At 42.4% G+C, this 16,233-nt stretch overlaps 1 protein-coding gene across 1 annotated transcript in view; it reads left to right on the top strand.

Moving 5' to 3' along the window:
* PATJ (PATJ crumbs cell polarity complex component) overlaps positions 1 to 16,233 on the top strand; it is a 137,997-nt gene that overhangs the window by 86,179 nt on the left and 35,585 nt on the right. Inside the window, exons 29-31 of the mRNA XM_088169636.1 lie at positions 4,339 to 4,430; positions 11,933 to 12,005; positions 14,385 to 14,477. Of these exons, the coding sequence (XP_088025762.1) occupies positions 4,339 to 4,430; positions 11,933 to 12,005; positions 14,385 to 14,477 (258 nt within the window). The remainder of the gene's footprint in view (positions 1 to 4,338; positions 4,431 to 11,932; positions 12,006 to 14,384; positions 14,478 to 16,233) is intronic.

The following is a 16,233-nucleotide window of genomic DNA, read 5'->3' as shown; positions in this document are numbered from 1 at the left end:
GCTCTGCATGGGCCTGTCCTGTTCACACTGCAAAATCCACCCTGCTGTTATCATTATTATCATTGTTATTATTATCATCTCCCCGTGTCAGTGGAGCTCCATTAATAAACCAGGCTGTTTGGAGCCCTCTGATGCTGAATTTCTGATGTTGGGGTGTTCTGCCACCTCCCCTTCTCTTGCTGAAGATGGGGCAGGGTTTGGAAAGAAGCTGCTTCTTTGGACATGGAATTTTCCCTGCCCATGGCAGGGTTGGAATGAAATGAGCTTTAAGGTTCTTTCCCACCCAGCCCTGTCTGTGTTTTATTCTGTGAGGCCACAGCACCTTTTGAAAGAGTAAAAGCCAGTGTTCAGAGGCAAAAATTGCTGTAAAAGTTTGCCTATTGTCCATTCTGGACTGTTGCCTGAGAGACAATTATTACATTTTATTTCTTTATGCCATTTTTGTCATATTTCAAAGCCAGAGAGCTTTTGTGCTAAATGCATTTTTATTGCTATTTTATTATAAGGTGCTTAGATAAATAGAAGTTATGCTGTAATAATATAATAGATACAGCAGTATTTTGCCCAAGTAAATGAGCTCCCCAGCCAAACTCACAGTGTCATTTCTGTTCTAAGATGTGGCAGATTGGCATTTAATTCTCAGTTTATTTGTTGGGGAATCACAGAGCAGGATGACAGAATGGTTTGGTTTGGGAGGGACCTTGAACCCCATCTCCTTCCCTGGGCAGGGACACCTCCCAGTATCCCAGGTTGCTCCAGTCCCTTTCCCTCCTGTCCTTGGACACTTCCAGGGATGGGGCAGCCACAGCTTCTCTGCACAAACTCCTCCAGCGTCCTTTTGGTCATTGCAGAAGAGGCTGCAAATCCTTTTTTGGTGTTTAGTGTGCAGGTTCCCCAGCCCAGGCTGGGTTTGGGGGGTGATTTTCAGGCTGGCAGCAGGTGAAGCTGGGAGGGGGAGGTTGCTGGGCAGGAGGGCTCAGGCAATCTGTGGCTCCCAATGTCCTTTCTCCACACTCCCCAGGTGGGGAACCACAGGCATCAGCTGCCAGCTCAGAGCAGGATATTTCCTGTCCTTATGGATTTTATGGTCTGCTGATCACTTTAGATGATGCACATGTTTAAACATGTGCCCAGCAAGAAATCTGGTGAGGAGAGGGAAATTCACATTCTAATTAGTTTTTCTCTCCAATTTTTTTCCTCATGCTTTTGTTACTTGATGTACTTTGTGGGATTTCAGTATATAAAATTTGACTGATAAAAAAAGGTTTTGAAACTTTCCCCATTGTTTCAGAGAGTCTGGTTGAATCTTGAAATGCTACAATTCCTGTGGTAAGAAGGAACCCAGTGCATTGTACAAAGAAATAATTATTACAGAAAGCTAAGCCAGTATTTTTACTAGCTTTGGGGTATCATTTCACTTGATTTTCATAAAAATCAGATGATACTAATTTTATGGATTTCCATTACTGCCACGTAGTAAAAACAGTGTGGGTTGGGTTTTTTTTTAATATCCATATCTAATGTTTCTCTTCTGCAAATTAAAGTTTGAGAAGCAAACAATCCTGGAGACATTTTCCTCTGAACCCAAGAGCTCGGATTTCAGTGAGTTTGTACTTTCTGCTACTTCAGTGCATGAAACTATAAACCTAAACTTTTGTAGGTGAAGGCAACAGTACATTTGGGATCTGTGATTAAATCTGCCATAAAGCAATGTGTGATTACATGAAAGGCTGAACTTGTGTGCTGACCTGACCTCATACCTGCAGCAAGTTTTTGTCTTTTCTCTGAGCTCTGCTGACTTTCCAAGGAGTTATGGAAAGAGACATTTAAAGAAGAGTTGAGGTTGATTTAGATCAGTTTATTTCTTTTGCTTAGTCAAGGCTTTGTTTTACTTTTCTCTAATCTCTAATGCAAAAAGCAAAGCACAGATTTATGGGTTTTGACTCCCAGAGTAGTATTTGGGTAATCTGACGTGTTACTTTATTTGATTTGAAAGATTTAAAATGGTGTTTCTTCTGAAATCCTAGATGTTCTCTGTTTTGTTTTATTTAAGGAGGCTTTAGTGTTTTGCTCATCACTGTGGTGTCTGCAGCTAACGGAGCATTAATTTATTTTGCAGAAGAAAGTGTACTTTTAAAAAAAATAAAAAGAAAAATTAATACTGGGTGTAATAACTCTGTAGGACAGTCCAAAACCTTGTGGAGATATATTACTTTGATTATGTTTTCATTCTGGAGTAATTAAATAATTATAACTTAGAGACCGAGCTCACAGCTAATTAAATTTTGGACTATTTGATACATGTAGTGAATAGGATTAATTTAGCCAGAGTAAAGACTATAAATTTTAATCTAAGAAGTCTGCTGTTTAGGAAAATGGATGGTAATTTAACTAAATCCAAACAATTTGTAAAGCATACAGTATTCCCAGAGAACAATTTATTCTCCAACTTAGAGAAATTAAGTCAACAAACTCACTGAAAATTTCAAGTTGAGCTTGAAGCCAGAATGCAGCTGAGCATTCATTCATTTTTGCCACTGGATTTTTAAATTGATGTTTGATTAATGAAGCATGACCCAGGATGTTGCTTCTCACCCTGCCCTTTCCACCATGGCAGTTGCAGACAGAACCATACAAACTCTTTGGGAATGGTGATATTATATGATATTATTTCCTTTTAGACCTTTCTTGGGTCCTTCTTTGTACAGTAGGAGACTTGGTTGGTAAAAGTTTTGCACTTCAATCCCAATCAGTAATCAAGTGTTGAGGGGTTTATTCTTGTCCTTGCATTGTCCTTATTTAACTGATGAACTTGCATCATGTTTTGACCCTCTGAAAATAAGATTTATGAATATTCCTAATGAGTCTGACTAGCCCATATCACACCAGACTGGAAGACTTGGCCTGTTACTTCTTGTTTGAATGAAAAAAAAATCCTTCTAAGATCACAAACCCAGAATCCAATACAAACATCTGCAGTAACAAAAATTCCTTCTATAATCACGACTAAATTGTTCCTGGGCTCCGTTGTCGTTATTGTTTTAAGCAGCATTGGTATATCAAATGTGAATGTAAATATTATGTTGTAAATTTAGGAGTGGGAGGAAAAAACTGCAGTATTGTAGCATAAGATTGTTTAGGTTGGAAAAGTCCTCTAGGACACAGAGTCCAACTGTTCCCCCAGCACTGCCCAGGCCACCACTGCCCCGTGTCCCCAAATGCCACATCCACAGGGCTTTTAAATCCCTCCAGGGGTGTGAATCCACCCCTGCCCTGGGCAGCTGTGCCAGGCCTGGACAGTCCTTTCCATGGAGAGATTTTCCCAAATATCCATCTAAGTCTCCTTTGGTGTGACTTGAGGCTGTTCCCTCTCCTCCTGTCCCTGTTCCCAGATCCCAAATCCCCCCGGCTGTCCCCTCCTGTCAGGGAGTTGTGCAGAGCCAGAATTTCCCCCTGAGCCTCCTTTTCTCCAGGCTGAGCCCCCCCAGCTCCCTCAGGGATTCTCCATTCCCTTCCCATTTCCCTCAGGGATTCTCCAGCCCCTTCCCATTTCCCTCAGGGATTCTCCATTCCCTTCCCAGCTCCCTCAGCCTCTCCTGGTTCCCCAGATCCTCTCCCATCCCTTTTCCCTTCCATGCTCCAGTCTCTCCATGTGCCTCTTTGGGGACCCCAGAACTGACCCCATCCCTGGAGGTGGCCCAGCAGTGCCCAGCACAGGGGTCAGTGGTCACTGCCCTGGTGCTGTGGCCACACCATTGCTGACCAGTCCAAGCCACGGCCTGGGTCAGGCTGTTTTTCCCTGGAAGCTGCAGCATTTCCTTGTGTCCAGAGCAGTGCTTGGTGTCTGTTGCTGTGCTCAGGTGTGGATCCAGCACAGCAAAAGTGAGGCAGCATCATTAAATTGGCCTTCGTGTTCCTGACTGCCACTCCTGTTTCCTTCAGCAGGGCTGAGGAGTCAGCACAATCTTAGCAGCCACTTTTCCTCCATGGCCAGAGCCTGCAGGCAAAGTGCAGGAGTGTCTGTCTAAACATCTGTGCTGTTGTCACATCTGTGTGATTCTCCTCAGATCAAGTTGTTTTCCAAAAATCTGGGAATAATCCTCAATACCCATTCCAAGAGATCTGTGGGGGGGAAAAAAAGATTTCTTTCATTTGTGGTTTACTAATAGCAGTAAATTAGCTCTGCATTGGTTCCTGTTTTATATAGATCAAGATTTGGAGACCACAATTTCTTTGAGTCTTATCTCTTTATCCCACAGTAAACTTGGAAGTCTTGGTGGTATAAATTAGAACAAGGTGTACTCCTCCACTTACATGAAAATAATTTTCTTTTAACAGATAAACAATCAGATATTGTATGGAAGAAGCCACCAGAATGCTTCTGCAATCATTAAAACTGCCCCATCAAAGGTCAAGCTGGTTTTCATACGGTAAGAACAGTTCTCATCAAAACATTTGTTGCACTTTAGCCTATTCCATGACATATTTACATATTTATCCTGCTTTGCACATGCTGAACTCTCTTAGTTCTCTTTGAAGGTGAAAAAGCCTTTTCCCTGACTGTTCTTCTTGGAACTGTTGAAGGGTTCTCCATAATAATGTAAAAAAAAAAATAAATCAAATGGAAATGAATGCTTATTTTAGGGGTGTCTGCTGAAAACTTGAGCTATTCCTCTTGGGCTTGGGAGCTGCTTCTCCCACAGCTTCCTAAAGTGCTTTGGGATGGTTCAGCACAGGGTTGGAGAGGGCAGCTTGTTCATCCAGCCAGGAGGGAGTGGGAATGGTGCAGAGCCTTGGGATTGCTGGGAGAGGAGCAGGGATGAAGCTCATGGAGCACGAGCTGGGTGGAATCATGAAGGATACCTTTGTGTGGGCATCAAAAGAGGATTTTGAAAGTGAGCAAGGGCTTGTTTGTACAAAGGGGAAACCTGACTTTGCCAAGGAGCGCTGGGATGGATTGTGTGGGAGGGAATATGCTAAAACATCCTTTCATCTGCATAAAAATTACATGTGGGCATTTTTCTTTTGCTCCAAGCATGAAAATTTTTCCTCTTTGTACATGGATTAAAGACACCTGCATGCATTCCCTCAGTAGTTCAGGAAGTGTTGCTCTTCTGACCCTGGGCAGGAGGTCTGGGAAGAAGCTGCCTCTTTCCCAGGACTCATACATGCTTTAACAGGCTGGAATTCCATAGGTGTGTATTTATGAATAAATTCCAGCTGTGCCTTTTGTTGGGCACTTACCCCCATGCCATTTTATAAGGTGGTCTTCCCACCAACACATACATCATACTTGATATTGTTTTATATTCCTGGCTCATCCACAGCCTCCCTGTGAACAATGTAATAATCTGTGGGTGAATGCATATAAATGTGTACATTTACTGCCACAGCTCTGCCTGGTGCAGCGTGCCCAGAAATGATGGAAGAGCAGCATTAGCACCGTGAGGAATGAGTTGCTATCCCTGGCAGCTCAGGGGATCTGGAGGAGATTAATTCTCTTGCCTGCAGCTCCTGTGTTACTTTCCCCAGCCATTGAAAATTAAACGTCACGTCCCACGGCTCACTCACCATTATTTAATTGCCTGTGGAAAATGTGTCTGGTTTGGAAGTTCCAGAGGCAAAACCACAACTTGTGGAAGCCCAAGCCAAGCTCCAAGCAGAACTGCAGGGGATGGGCCCCATCAGCTCCACTTCCCATGGACTGGAGATCCTTGGTGTTTGAGACACAAAGGCCATGTAGGTTCTTAGCTAAAATTACCCTTTTTGGATTATGAGTTTCAAGGCAAAAATTTATCTCAAATATTCAAGAGATACTAGAAATACCATTGAGTGATTCTTGTTTCCATCTCAGAGTTAAAAAAAAAAACCACAACACTTTTAAATGTTGCTGCTGAGATTGTAAACTTCCATCTTCCCAGGAGCACAAAATCTTGTCACTGCTCTTGGCCTTACACTCATGGGTCTGTTTGCTCAGCCCAGGCAGCCACTGGAGCAGCAATAAAAGGGAATTCTCCCACTGAGAGGATGTCCTTAGTAACTGGAGCACTGCCCCAAACATGAGGAGAAAACCAATGTCCCTTGTTTTGTGATGTGTGGTCGAGTTCTAGCAAAGACAAATTAGGCTGTCTCTCTTAAATGTGGATTTTATTTGCTCTTCTCATGCAAACTGTGTTCCATGAGCCCAGCCTGTCTTGGTGCTTCCCATTCCTCCACCTCAGACCACAAACCCAGTGGATGCTGCTGAGTGAAAACATGAGCTGTGGCCTTTCTGTGCCTCTGGATATGTTTTGGCTAAGTTACACCACAGCTCACCAGAGCAAAATGGCATGGACTGCTGGAGTTGTGAGAGAAATTAATTTGATTTTCATGTTCATAAAAATATGAATATTCTCATTTCACCAGTGAAAAAAAACCTGAGTAGATTGTAATTTTCCAGAAACACATCAATCCACAGCCTAAAAAGGTCCTGACTGAGCTGATTCAGGGCATAAAATCCAAACTGGTGGAATTTCTGGGCTATTCCAAGTGCCCTCTCTGATACCCTGAGACCTTTTTTTCCCTGAGATGGAGGATGCTGAGTGATAAGCATGCTGCTTTCCACTTGGAAGCAGGAAACAGCATCCAGGTTTTCCTATTCCTGGTGTTTTGGTTCATGTGCAGGGCAGGGGGATGTTTCCATAAACTCCTTAATCAGTTGTGAAAGAAGCCCAGAAATTCCTGGGCACAGAAAAGCCTTTCTGTGAGAGCTGTAATAACTATCATTAAATAACTTCAGAGAATCATAGAATGGTTTGGGTTGGAAGGGACATTAAAGATTATCCAGCTCCAACCCCAAATTTATTTCTTTTTCTAGACAAAGATAAAGGATAAAAGGTATCCTCAGCCTTTTTGACTTTTTTTGCTAAAATCCTGACTTACCATGTGTGCTATAAAAGTCTGTTCACACTTTTTTACACCCAGGTAGTGTTACAATTGCATTCCCACCCTTTCCTGGAATTTTTGCTGATGAGACACAGCTCAGTAGCTGTTGTGAGAATCACAGACACCCCCTTATGTTTGAAGGCTTCTCACTCTGCTTTATGAGCATCTTTTCCTCAATTAGGTTGACGATGATTATTTAAAACAGTTGATTTTGGCCAGATTCCAAAATATAGGTCTAAACACAGCCCTGTTTCCCAGTGTTCTCATTAATTACTTGAGCTTCTAAGAGCATCTAAAAGATTTGCAGTTATAGTGTCACTTTCCTTTCTTCAGGGGCAATAAGGGATGTAATGTCTTAGTTGCCTTTTGAAATTCTTGCTCTGATTCTCCAACAGGAATTAGCCAGGTAATAATATGTGAAAGGGACTTGCTTGTTTTAGGAGTGTCTGTGCCCCAGTTCCCAAAATAGGATGTGTTTTCTACCCATTGTGGGTTTTAGTGATGTGTTGTAAGTCCATCCCTGTAACTTGCATAATGAAACAATATAATTAGATTTTACATCTGGAGTAGGAAATCCAGTTTACATCAGAGTGCTCTTTTACAGTGAGAATTTTATGATTCAGCAAACTCAGTGTTTTTTCCATGCTCAATTAACTGCCTTTAATCTGTTTTGGTGCTTCAGTGTTGGTATAACAAGCAGATCAAATATAGCCGAGTGCTTGAATCAAAGTGAATTCCACTGATTTCAAACCATCCTCCCATTGTGTTCAGTCCTGTGAGTCACTCTTTGCTCTACCTGTATCCCTTAAAAGAAAATTGCCTTTTGCTGCTATGAACCATGAGAAATGCTTTAACAGTGAGGGATTTTTCTGATTTAAATACCATCTGTTACCTGTCCTGAGCCCTCCCTCACTGCAGTCCCTGCTCTGATATTGCTGCTTCCTGCTGGTGGGATTGTGAAGCCCACAAATCTGTCACCCAGCCCCTCCTTCCACTTCCAGGTGTAATCTCCTGTTATTTGTGGTGATGTGCAGAGGAGAGGGATCCTTCTACTCCGAGGACTGGGGAATGTCTGGGTTCTTCAGCACTCCCCATTGCTCTGACTTGGGCTCTTCTTTCAGAGCCTCTAGAAGTGACATCTTAATGTTTAGTGCCACTCTCAAATACTGCCATGCTTTAAAAATTATTTTAGCGTTCGTTCAAACCTATGTAATTGGCCATATTTTAAGAGTATAAACTCCTGTTTTTACTTGCTTTGATTGCTGAGGTTCTTTCATGTGGGAAAGCTTTAAAAATAAGCCCTTGCCAGGCCCTGTGTGTGAGCAAGTTTGGACTTTTCCTGCTTTCTCCAGAGCTGTTTCCTCCTCTCTGTCATACACGTGTGGGAACAGGCACATGGTTCAGGAAATTCAGTAATTTGGGCTCCTTCAAAACCTTTGATGACCTAAACTGCAGTTTATATGAACATTAGTTGTTCATTTAAAATACCCGTGTGCCTGTGGCTCCCATGTAATTGGGAGGGGATGGAGAGGAAGTGCAGAACAAGACTGTTCTTGCTGCTGTGGGAGAGATTTTTCAGCAAGATGCACAGCACAAAGGTCCTGCCTTGCCCCAGCTGGAGGAGAAGCCCAGTGTTGTGTGCTCAGTGTGCAGCTTTCCTGCAGCTCCTCGTGTCCAAAGGAGCTTCTAGAGGGAAGACAAAGATGAGAAAACACAAGACCCTGACTTATTTATTTAATTTTTTTATTTTAACTTAGCAAGCAGGATGTGGGCAATATAAGCTTTAGATAATCTGCAAGATTTCTTGTTCTGGTGTCACCTTGCAGAGGAAAGATTTATCCTCTTGTTCCACAGCTCTGTTCTAAGATTTTGTGTCGCTTCATACAAGCTATTGGGTTTTTCTGCTGATTCTTGATGTATTCCCACAAAAAGCATCCACAGCCCTTTGCAAAGCTGTTGTCAAATTCTCTCTCAGTGCTGAGGAGCTGTGTGGCTGCAGACAATTTTGCAGGAGGTTTTTCCCCCTTGGTTTATACATCCAGAGGACATCTGTGATGAGTCAAAAGTGGCCAGGAGCCCCCAGAGGGGAATTCAGTGTGTCCTTGAGGAATTAAATCGTTTGTGTGCTGGGGTTGCCCCTCTCGGTGGGTCTGGTTTGGGATTTCTCCTGGTTTTGCCTTACAGCACCCAGCTTCAGTTTCCCTTCAGGCTTCCTTCCTGCAGCACGGAATGGGTGCTCCCTTTGGATTTCTATTTGCATGTGGCTCTCTTTAGGCTTCTTTTGTACCAAGTTTTTGTGGTTTTTAAGTCAGTAGTAAATATTTTTGTCTTTGCTTAAGCTGCAAGAGTGTGCAGGTGGAGCAAAACATCAGGACTTTTAATTTTTGGTCTACAAGACAGGATGGGGGATGTCCAAGGGTCCTATTTAGATTAGAAAGAAGTAAAATGTAGTAAGGAATGAAGCCTTTATCTCGAGTGTGAAGGTTTAGACACCTTAACCCCAAGCAATATTGAGCACCAGTAACTGGGAACAGCTTTTTTGGAGGTGGTTCTGGAGCAAATATTGGCAGATATGTTGAATGCTCATCTGCAGTCACTGTAATTTGAATATGATGTTCAGACTTCTAAGCTGTCTGCCCCTGCATCAAAAGAAAATGATTGCTCCTTTTAGTCATAAATAAATTCACATTTTAGTTGAGGACACTTGTGGAAGTGGAGAGCAAAAACAGCTATTTATTATTAGATCTGTCACTTTAAAATATATTCCCACTTTGATTCTGCTTTGAAGCATTCTCCTTTGAAGCAGCATTAAAGTATTTAAATATGTACGAGTCCTAGCAGGGGGAGATTACAAGTTGTGACACTGTGTAACCTTGGGGTTTTTTATATTTTTGCTTTTTTTTTTTTCCCCCTGGGGAATTACCATCAGTGGTTTTGTTATTGCTTGGAATAAAAATGGCCATCCACTTAAAGCTGAATAGAGATTTTTTTTTTCCCACTGATGGAAAAAAATACAAAAGTGTATGTGTATGAAGTGAAAACTAGTTTGGATAATTAATTGTACCTTTATTTTGTCATGGAGCTTCTGTCTAGCAATTTTTAGGGTATTTCTTACAAAAGCTTTTCTATATGTTCCTCTTTATTTCCATGTTTGCTCCTAATTGCACAGCATGCAGCCTGCATTGTGAACTGCAGAGTGGGGTTGGTTTTCATGCTGATTGTACTTCACATAAACTATTGCCAGGAAAAGGAAAAATCACAAAATCACTGGGGCCTCTCCTGTGCTGATTTATTCCTGTAGGTTAGAAAAGCACCAGCCATAATGAGATCGATGTCTCACGAAGATAAGAGCAGGGGAAATGTCCTTGCCCGACATGCCCCGTGGGGTAAAATGCACTTGGAAATTGTGAAATGCTGATGAAATTCATGGGCTTGTCCTGGCCCTGCATCTCTGCACCACGAGCCCACTCCCAGCCTGGGCTCTCACTGCTGCAGGGCTCTGAGCAGGGCCAGGAGGGGAGGCTGAGAGCCAGGACAGCTCTGAGCAGCTCCCAGCCAGCTCCTCGGAGCCTGGGGCTGAAGATAAGTAAATGAATTCACCAACCTCTGCCTGCAGGATTTGCCTTTTCGAGTGCCTGTGACTCCCATTTGCTGCTGTGCTGATTCACAGTGATCACAACATGCTAGCTCCATGTGTTTTAACCCTTCAGGGGGAAAATTAGATTTTTTTTTCTTTCAGGCACTTCCATAAAATGAGTTAAAAGCACATAATAATCTAAGAGTTTATCCCAGAAATTAAAGAGGAAAAAATGCTGCTCGTGTCACAGTGACATGGAATGCAGTAAAGAGGACCAGAGCCATGAGAAGTCACTTCCTTTCATCTAAGAACTGTACCTGTGGAGCAGCAGCATCACTGATTCCTCCTGCAGAAAGGCTGGAGAAGGGACTTTGTGAAAAGGGATGAAGTGATAGGACAGGGGGGAATGGCTTTAAGGTGGCTGGGGTGAATTTACATTGGATTTTGAGAATAAATTCTTCTCCTTGAGGGTGGGCAGGGCTGGCACAGGGTGCCCAGAGCAGCTGTGGCTGTCCCTGGATCCCTGGCAGTGTCCAAGGCCAGGCTGGAGCAGCCTGGGACAGTGGGAGGTGTCCCTGCCATGGCTGGGGTGGCACTGGGTGAGCTTTAAGGTCCCTTCCCACCCAAACCATTCTGTGATTCTGTGATGATTTGCCTTAAATGATATCACTGAACACATCTGTTACCTGGTTTCGTTTTACAGAGGCCAAAAAAAAATGCAGAGCTAATTCCAGAAAACAAATCAGTTTAAATGGCAATCGAGGAAAAACATCAGCAAGGCAGAATGCTGATAAATAAAAATCCAAAGTAATCAGATGTCAACTTTACAGGCGTTTTAAAGAGAGAGAAAAAGATGCCATACATCATAAGCATTTTGGAAAAATAATTTACTTTGTATGTAGGGAGAATCAGCATTCATCTCCTCTTCTCCCTGCATTTTATAAAATCTCTTCCAAGGTTTTACATTGAATCGTTTAGAAAAGACCACAGCAAAAATGAACAAAAAAAAAAGAGAAAGCAATCTGTTATATTAAAACAGGTATTGTATTTCAGTAACGTGAATGTGAAACTATAAACAAGCAGTTTACAGATGTAGAGACCATTAAAAGAGGCTGAGTAAGTGTGAGCACATCTATGGATGTGTAGGGACCATAAACTCCAACTGCATCCTCTGATAATCCACACAAAATTAGATTTCCAAAGGCCATGAAGTCAGTGTGTCCCAGCTGAGCCTCCTCTGGTCCCATGGAGGGATGTGACCTGTTGGGGAGCAAGGACCCAGAGCAAAAATAAAGTGATTTTCTAAGCTCTAACTCTGGTAAAAAAACAGTTGTCATGCTAGTGAAGGTATTTTCTTAATGGGCAGAACCAACTCAAAGGAGAATTTCGTGCCTGGTTTGGTGTGTAACGTGGTGTTGTTTTGTTGTACAGAAGTGAAGATGCAGTCAACCAGATGGCTGTCACTCCCTTCCCACTGCCTTCAGGCTCCCACTCTGCTATCGAGGTAAGGTTTGTAGGCTGTTGCTTTTAATTAGAGACTGCTAAATTGCACAGATTAATCATAATTAGCAGCTCATGATAAGTTCGAGCACCTTGTCTAATTGAACCCGGGATCATAAAATGCATTGGGTAGAGACTTGGCCTAATAGGGCTTATTTTGCCTTGTCTCTTTCTTATTGATCTGCTTGTTACAGACAGACCTGCATGGCATTAACAGCAGGTATAAAACAGGAGGAAGAGAAGGCTCCACATTTAAACCTTGCCACCTCCTGCTCCTTTTCCAGCTGGTCGTGGTGCTTGTGGTGAGGCGGTTTTGCCTGGGATAATCTCCCAATGGCAGAACAATCTCGGTGTGGTCACGTTGCCAGTGTTTTCCGTGATTCCTGGTGCTACCTCAGCCCCAGTGCAGACTGATTGCTGCTCTGTGCACCAGGAATCCCTGCAGCCACCACACTCGTTATCATTTTGACATCTCAATATGGTGTAACTAAATTTTCTAGATAAACTACACGGTTAGCCTTGCTGTTGCTTTTTAATTCTATTTCTATCTGAGCTAATAAAGCAAAAGATGTTTTGTAATTCAATTGGGGTTTGGTCTTGCCTCAATAAATTCATGTGCATTGAACTCCTGGTATTTCCATGAGCGTGGCTGGGATCCCTCAGCACGGGGCCACGGGAGGTAAGGCTGGATGCATCTCCTGTTTGTTTGCACTCTTGCTGTTCTTTTCCAGATTCTGTCACCCCTGATGGCTGCTCCTTGCAGGCCTGGTGCTGTACAGAGCAAAAACTGCTCATGTTTTGTTTGGATCTGAGTCATTTTTGGACAGTGCTTTGGCTTTTCCTTCTCCACACCAGCAGTGCATCCCAGGTGCAGCTGCTGCTTTATAAATTACTCTACAATTCACAGAGTTCATTTTAGTTCTGGTGACTCTTTAATACCTGCATTTGTTCCCAGCTTTGTTTAATATTTGTGCCTTCAGGATGAAGCACAAAACTTTGTTTAGGTACATTCAGTACTGTGGTCAAATGGCTCTAATTAATCTCTTCCAAAGTGTGTCTTTGCCTGCCTTTAGAGGTAGATGCTTGTGGGTTGAGTTTCATGCATTAATGGCAAGTTCTTACTATTTACATTATGTTTGTTTTATAAGTAAATGCCGGTTTTTTATTTCTAGCTGGTATCTTTTTATTATATAAAATCAACATAACCAAATATAGTGATGTTATACAGTAGTTCACATTGCTTTCTTTGGCAGCTCTTCCTCTCTTTAAATAAAGAAAAAAATGCCCTTGTATCTAGAAATTGTATCTTCAAATATCTTTGAAATACCACATAAATATTTAACATGGTGTGTTACATGCACCCTGCATGTACCTTGTCAGATCACATTAAAGAGCCTGGCTGGTGGAATGGAATATCAGGGTGCCATAGTTACCATGGATTATTGTGTTAGTTTTCTTCAGCTTCTCTCTTGATCTTTGTCTTATGTCTTTATCTGCAGCTGATCTCTTTATCTTTGTTATATGAAAAGTGATAAACAGTAAATACACCTTAAATCAGGGGTTTGCAGGACAGGATAAGACTGTGGTGTGGTGTGATACTGTGGGCAAGCCACCAGAAACAGAGTATATTAAATATTAATTTTTTAATTATTATTAATATAATAAAATATGTTTTAAGAAGTTTCAATCACCAGAAAATCACAGAATGAGGTGACTTTTTGCAGCAGTGAACAGAGGTGCTTTGTCCACTCAAGTGGTGGTTGAGACATTTGAGTTTACGTTTACTTAAATGTAAAATGTCTAATGAAAATTCAGAAATAGTTTTGTTTCTAGGCCTGAAGAGTCCAGAGGAGGCCCCAGAGCTGCTTCAGGGTTGGAGTTCACCTGCTCTGGAGCCAGGCTGGGAGAGCTGGGGATGCTCCCCTGGAGAGGAGAAGGATCCAGGGAGAGCTCAGAGCCCCTGGCAGTGCCCAAAGGGCTTTAAGGTCCCTTCCCAGCCAAACCATTCCATGATTTTCCCAAGCTGTTCTGATGTGTGAAGGAGCCTGGGACTCCTTTAACGTGCTGAGCATGTGGCAGAGGTCTGGAGGAAGGCAATTCATACCAAACCCACAGCTTCCACAGTTGGCAGGGATTAGTCTGGCCTTGAAAGTTGCCCCTGAGTGCAGTTTTGGGAATATCTTGTGGTGCTTTTTGTCAGCCAGGTGGGGACCTTGGTCTGCCTTCCCAGACTCACATCCCTCATTCACCCCCTGACATGGGGAGGCTCTAACTGTGCATCTTTCTACCTTGTCTAAAAAAAACCCAACAAGAAATGGTAAAACTGTGTAATTTTTCTGTTCAGCTGTTACATTTCAAAGCTGTTGTCAATCCTTTCTCCCAGGACCACGGTGGCACTGAACCTGCAAGTGGTGAGGAAGACCCAAGTTTGGAAGTTGTCATGAAAAGCCTGACTGATGAGGAGTCCAACAGAGCTGTGAGTGACTTAAAGCAATATTTAATGATGATTAGAGTTTAGAATGTGGAGGCTCACTGGGCTGGATTGGTTTTCTCTGCCTTTTTGTTGGAATGTTGCAGCACTTTTGTCAAATAATATCCAGTATGTGTAAAAGCAGAATCAAACTCAGCTTTACACACACAGCCTGTTCTCATGAACTGAGCACTCAGTATAAATTGTTAAAATACCAAGGTAAGAGTTTTCACCCAGCATTTTGGCCTCTCTTGGGTTCTTGGTGAGTGAGGGGATTGTTTTTCCACTCCTGCCATCCATGTGTGACAAACTTTAGAAAAAGCCTGGTCTGTAAATCATACTCTCATTTCTATTCATAGCTTCATAAATTCTGAGGCCAAGATGTCTATTATCATAATCTAGTCTTGCCTCCTGAATAACACAGCTATAGAGTTGCTCTCAGTGATTTCTGCATTAAGGCCATAACTTGTGGTTTAATGTGGTTCTGTCAGTGTGCACTGTAATAAATACTGAACTTCTCATTGATACAGATGGAGCTTTTTGTTGTTTAATAGGTCATGCTCATGCATTATCAGGAATCTGAAAGTCCTTCAGGGTGCAGCTCTGATCTCTTCTCTTTGTGTTAAAAGTTTAAAATGGAAAAAACACTAAACATGACTAACCTGGAGGTACCTCAAAATTTGCTGAGAGAGTCTTTTTGTTGCCTACTCCAGTTTCAAGGAGTGCAGGACTTGCTGTGTTTCCTCAGCTAAGGAAACCTGACATTTCTGGATATTTTTCCTCTTAGATGTTTTCTTCCTGCTCCATCATGTCTCCTGCAAGGAGTGTCTTGGGGGTTGCAAATATAAATTGAATATACATAATGCTCTGGAGCTAGTAAGTGTTTAATTAATGAGTCTGCAAATTCCAAGAGTTAGGAAGTGTTATGTGCTATTCAGGCATCAGAATTAATCACCCATGGATTGATTTATGTCCCTAATGGATCACAAAAAGGTTGAGTTATTGCTATTTGGTAGCCCAGTTCAGATTCCTCTGATGGGCTGGAATATAAATGAATCAGAGTTTCCCTGTATGTATTTGTAGGTGTCATTCACCTGGTTTTATTGGAGTTCTTGCTCAACTTGGCAAGAAATGTTAAAGGGATTGCAAGGAAATATGAGAAATTGCTCAAAGACTGAGGCAGATAAAAATACATAAAATAATGTTACACAAAAGTGAACTTGTGGTGCAGGCTGTGGTGCTGTGCAGCTCTTTGGGTGACGTTGGAGGAGGGGTGAATTTAATTTCGTTAAAAAGGAAAAAGAGACTGCAGCAATCCAAGGTAGGGGGTGTGGGGAAGATGCCTCTGGAACCACAGGAAACCCAGAATATATTGGCAGCTTCTTTTCAGACTTGGAGCAAGAAAGAAGGGAACTGTGGAGCCAAAGGGCACAAGTTGAAAGGAAAAAGAAAAGAAAGAAAAAGAGTTTTCTAAAACAAAGCAATGGCAGAGAGGTAAGAGAAGGCAAAGACCTGCACTGAAGTATTGGAATTCCTGTAGACCCAACTGCTCATGCCATAATTCCTTCTGCTGGGCCAGCCCTTAGTTTAGGGGTATAAATGGATGAAAAATAATGGCAGAAGGCAGTTTCATAATTTCAGAGTGTTCTTACCATCAGGATTTTAAAACTCCATGGGAAGTATTTGTGAGTGGATCTCAGTTTTGGGAGTGTGCTGATGGTTCTGGCCCAAAGGGTTTGTAGGCACAACTGGCACTGAGACT

This window comes from Sturnus vulgaris, chromosome 9 (genome assembly GCF_052056855.1).
Source record: "Sturnus vulgaris isolate bStuVul1 chromosome 9, bStuVul1.hap1, whole genome shotgun sequence".
Taxonomy (NCBI): Eukaryota; Metazoa; Chordata; class Aves; order Passeriformes; family Sturnidae; genus Sturnus; species Sturnus vulgaris.
Note: the sequence above shows the minus strand (reverse complement) of the source record. Positions and strands in the feature narration are given on the sequence as shown.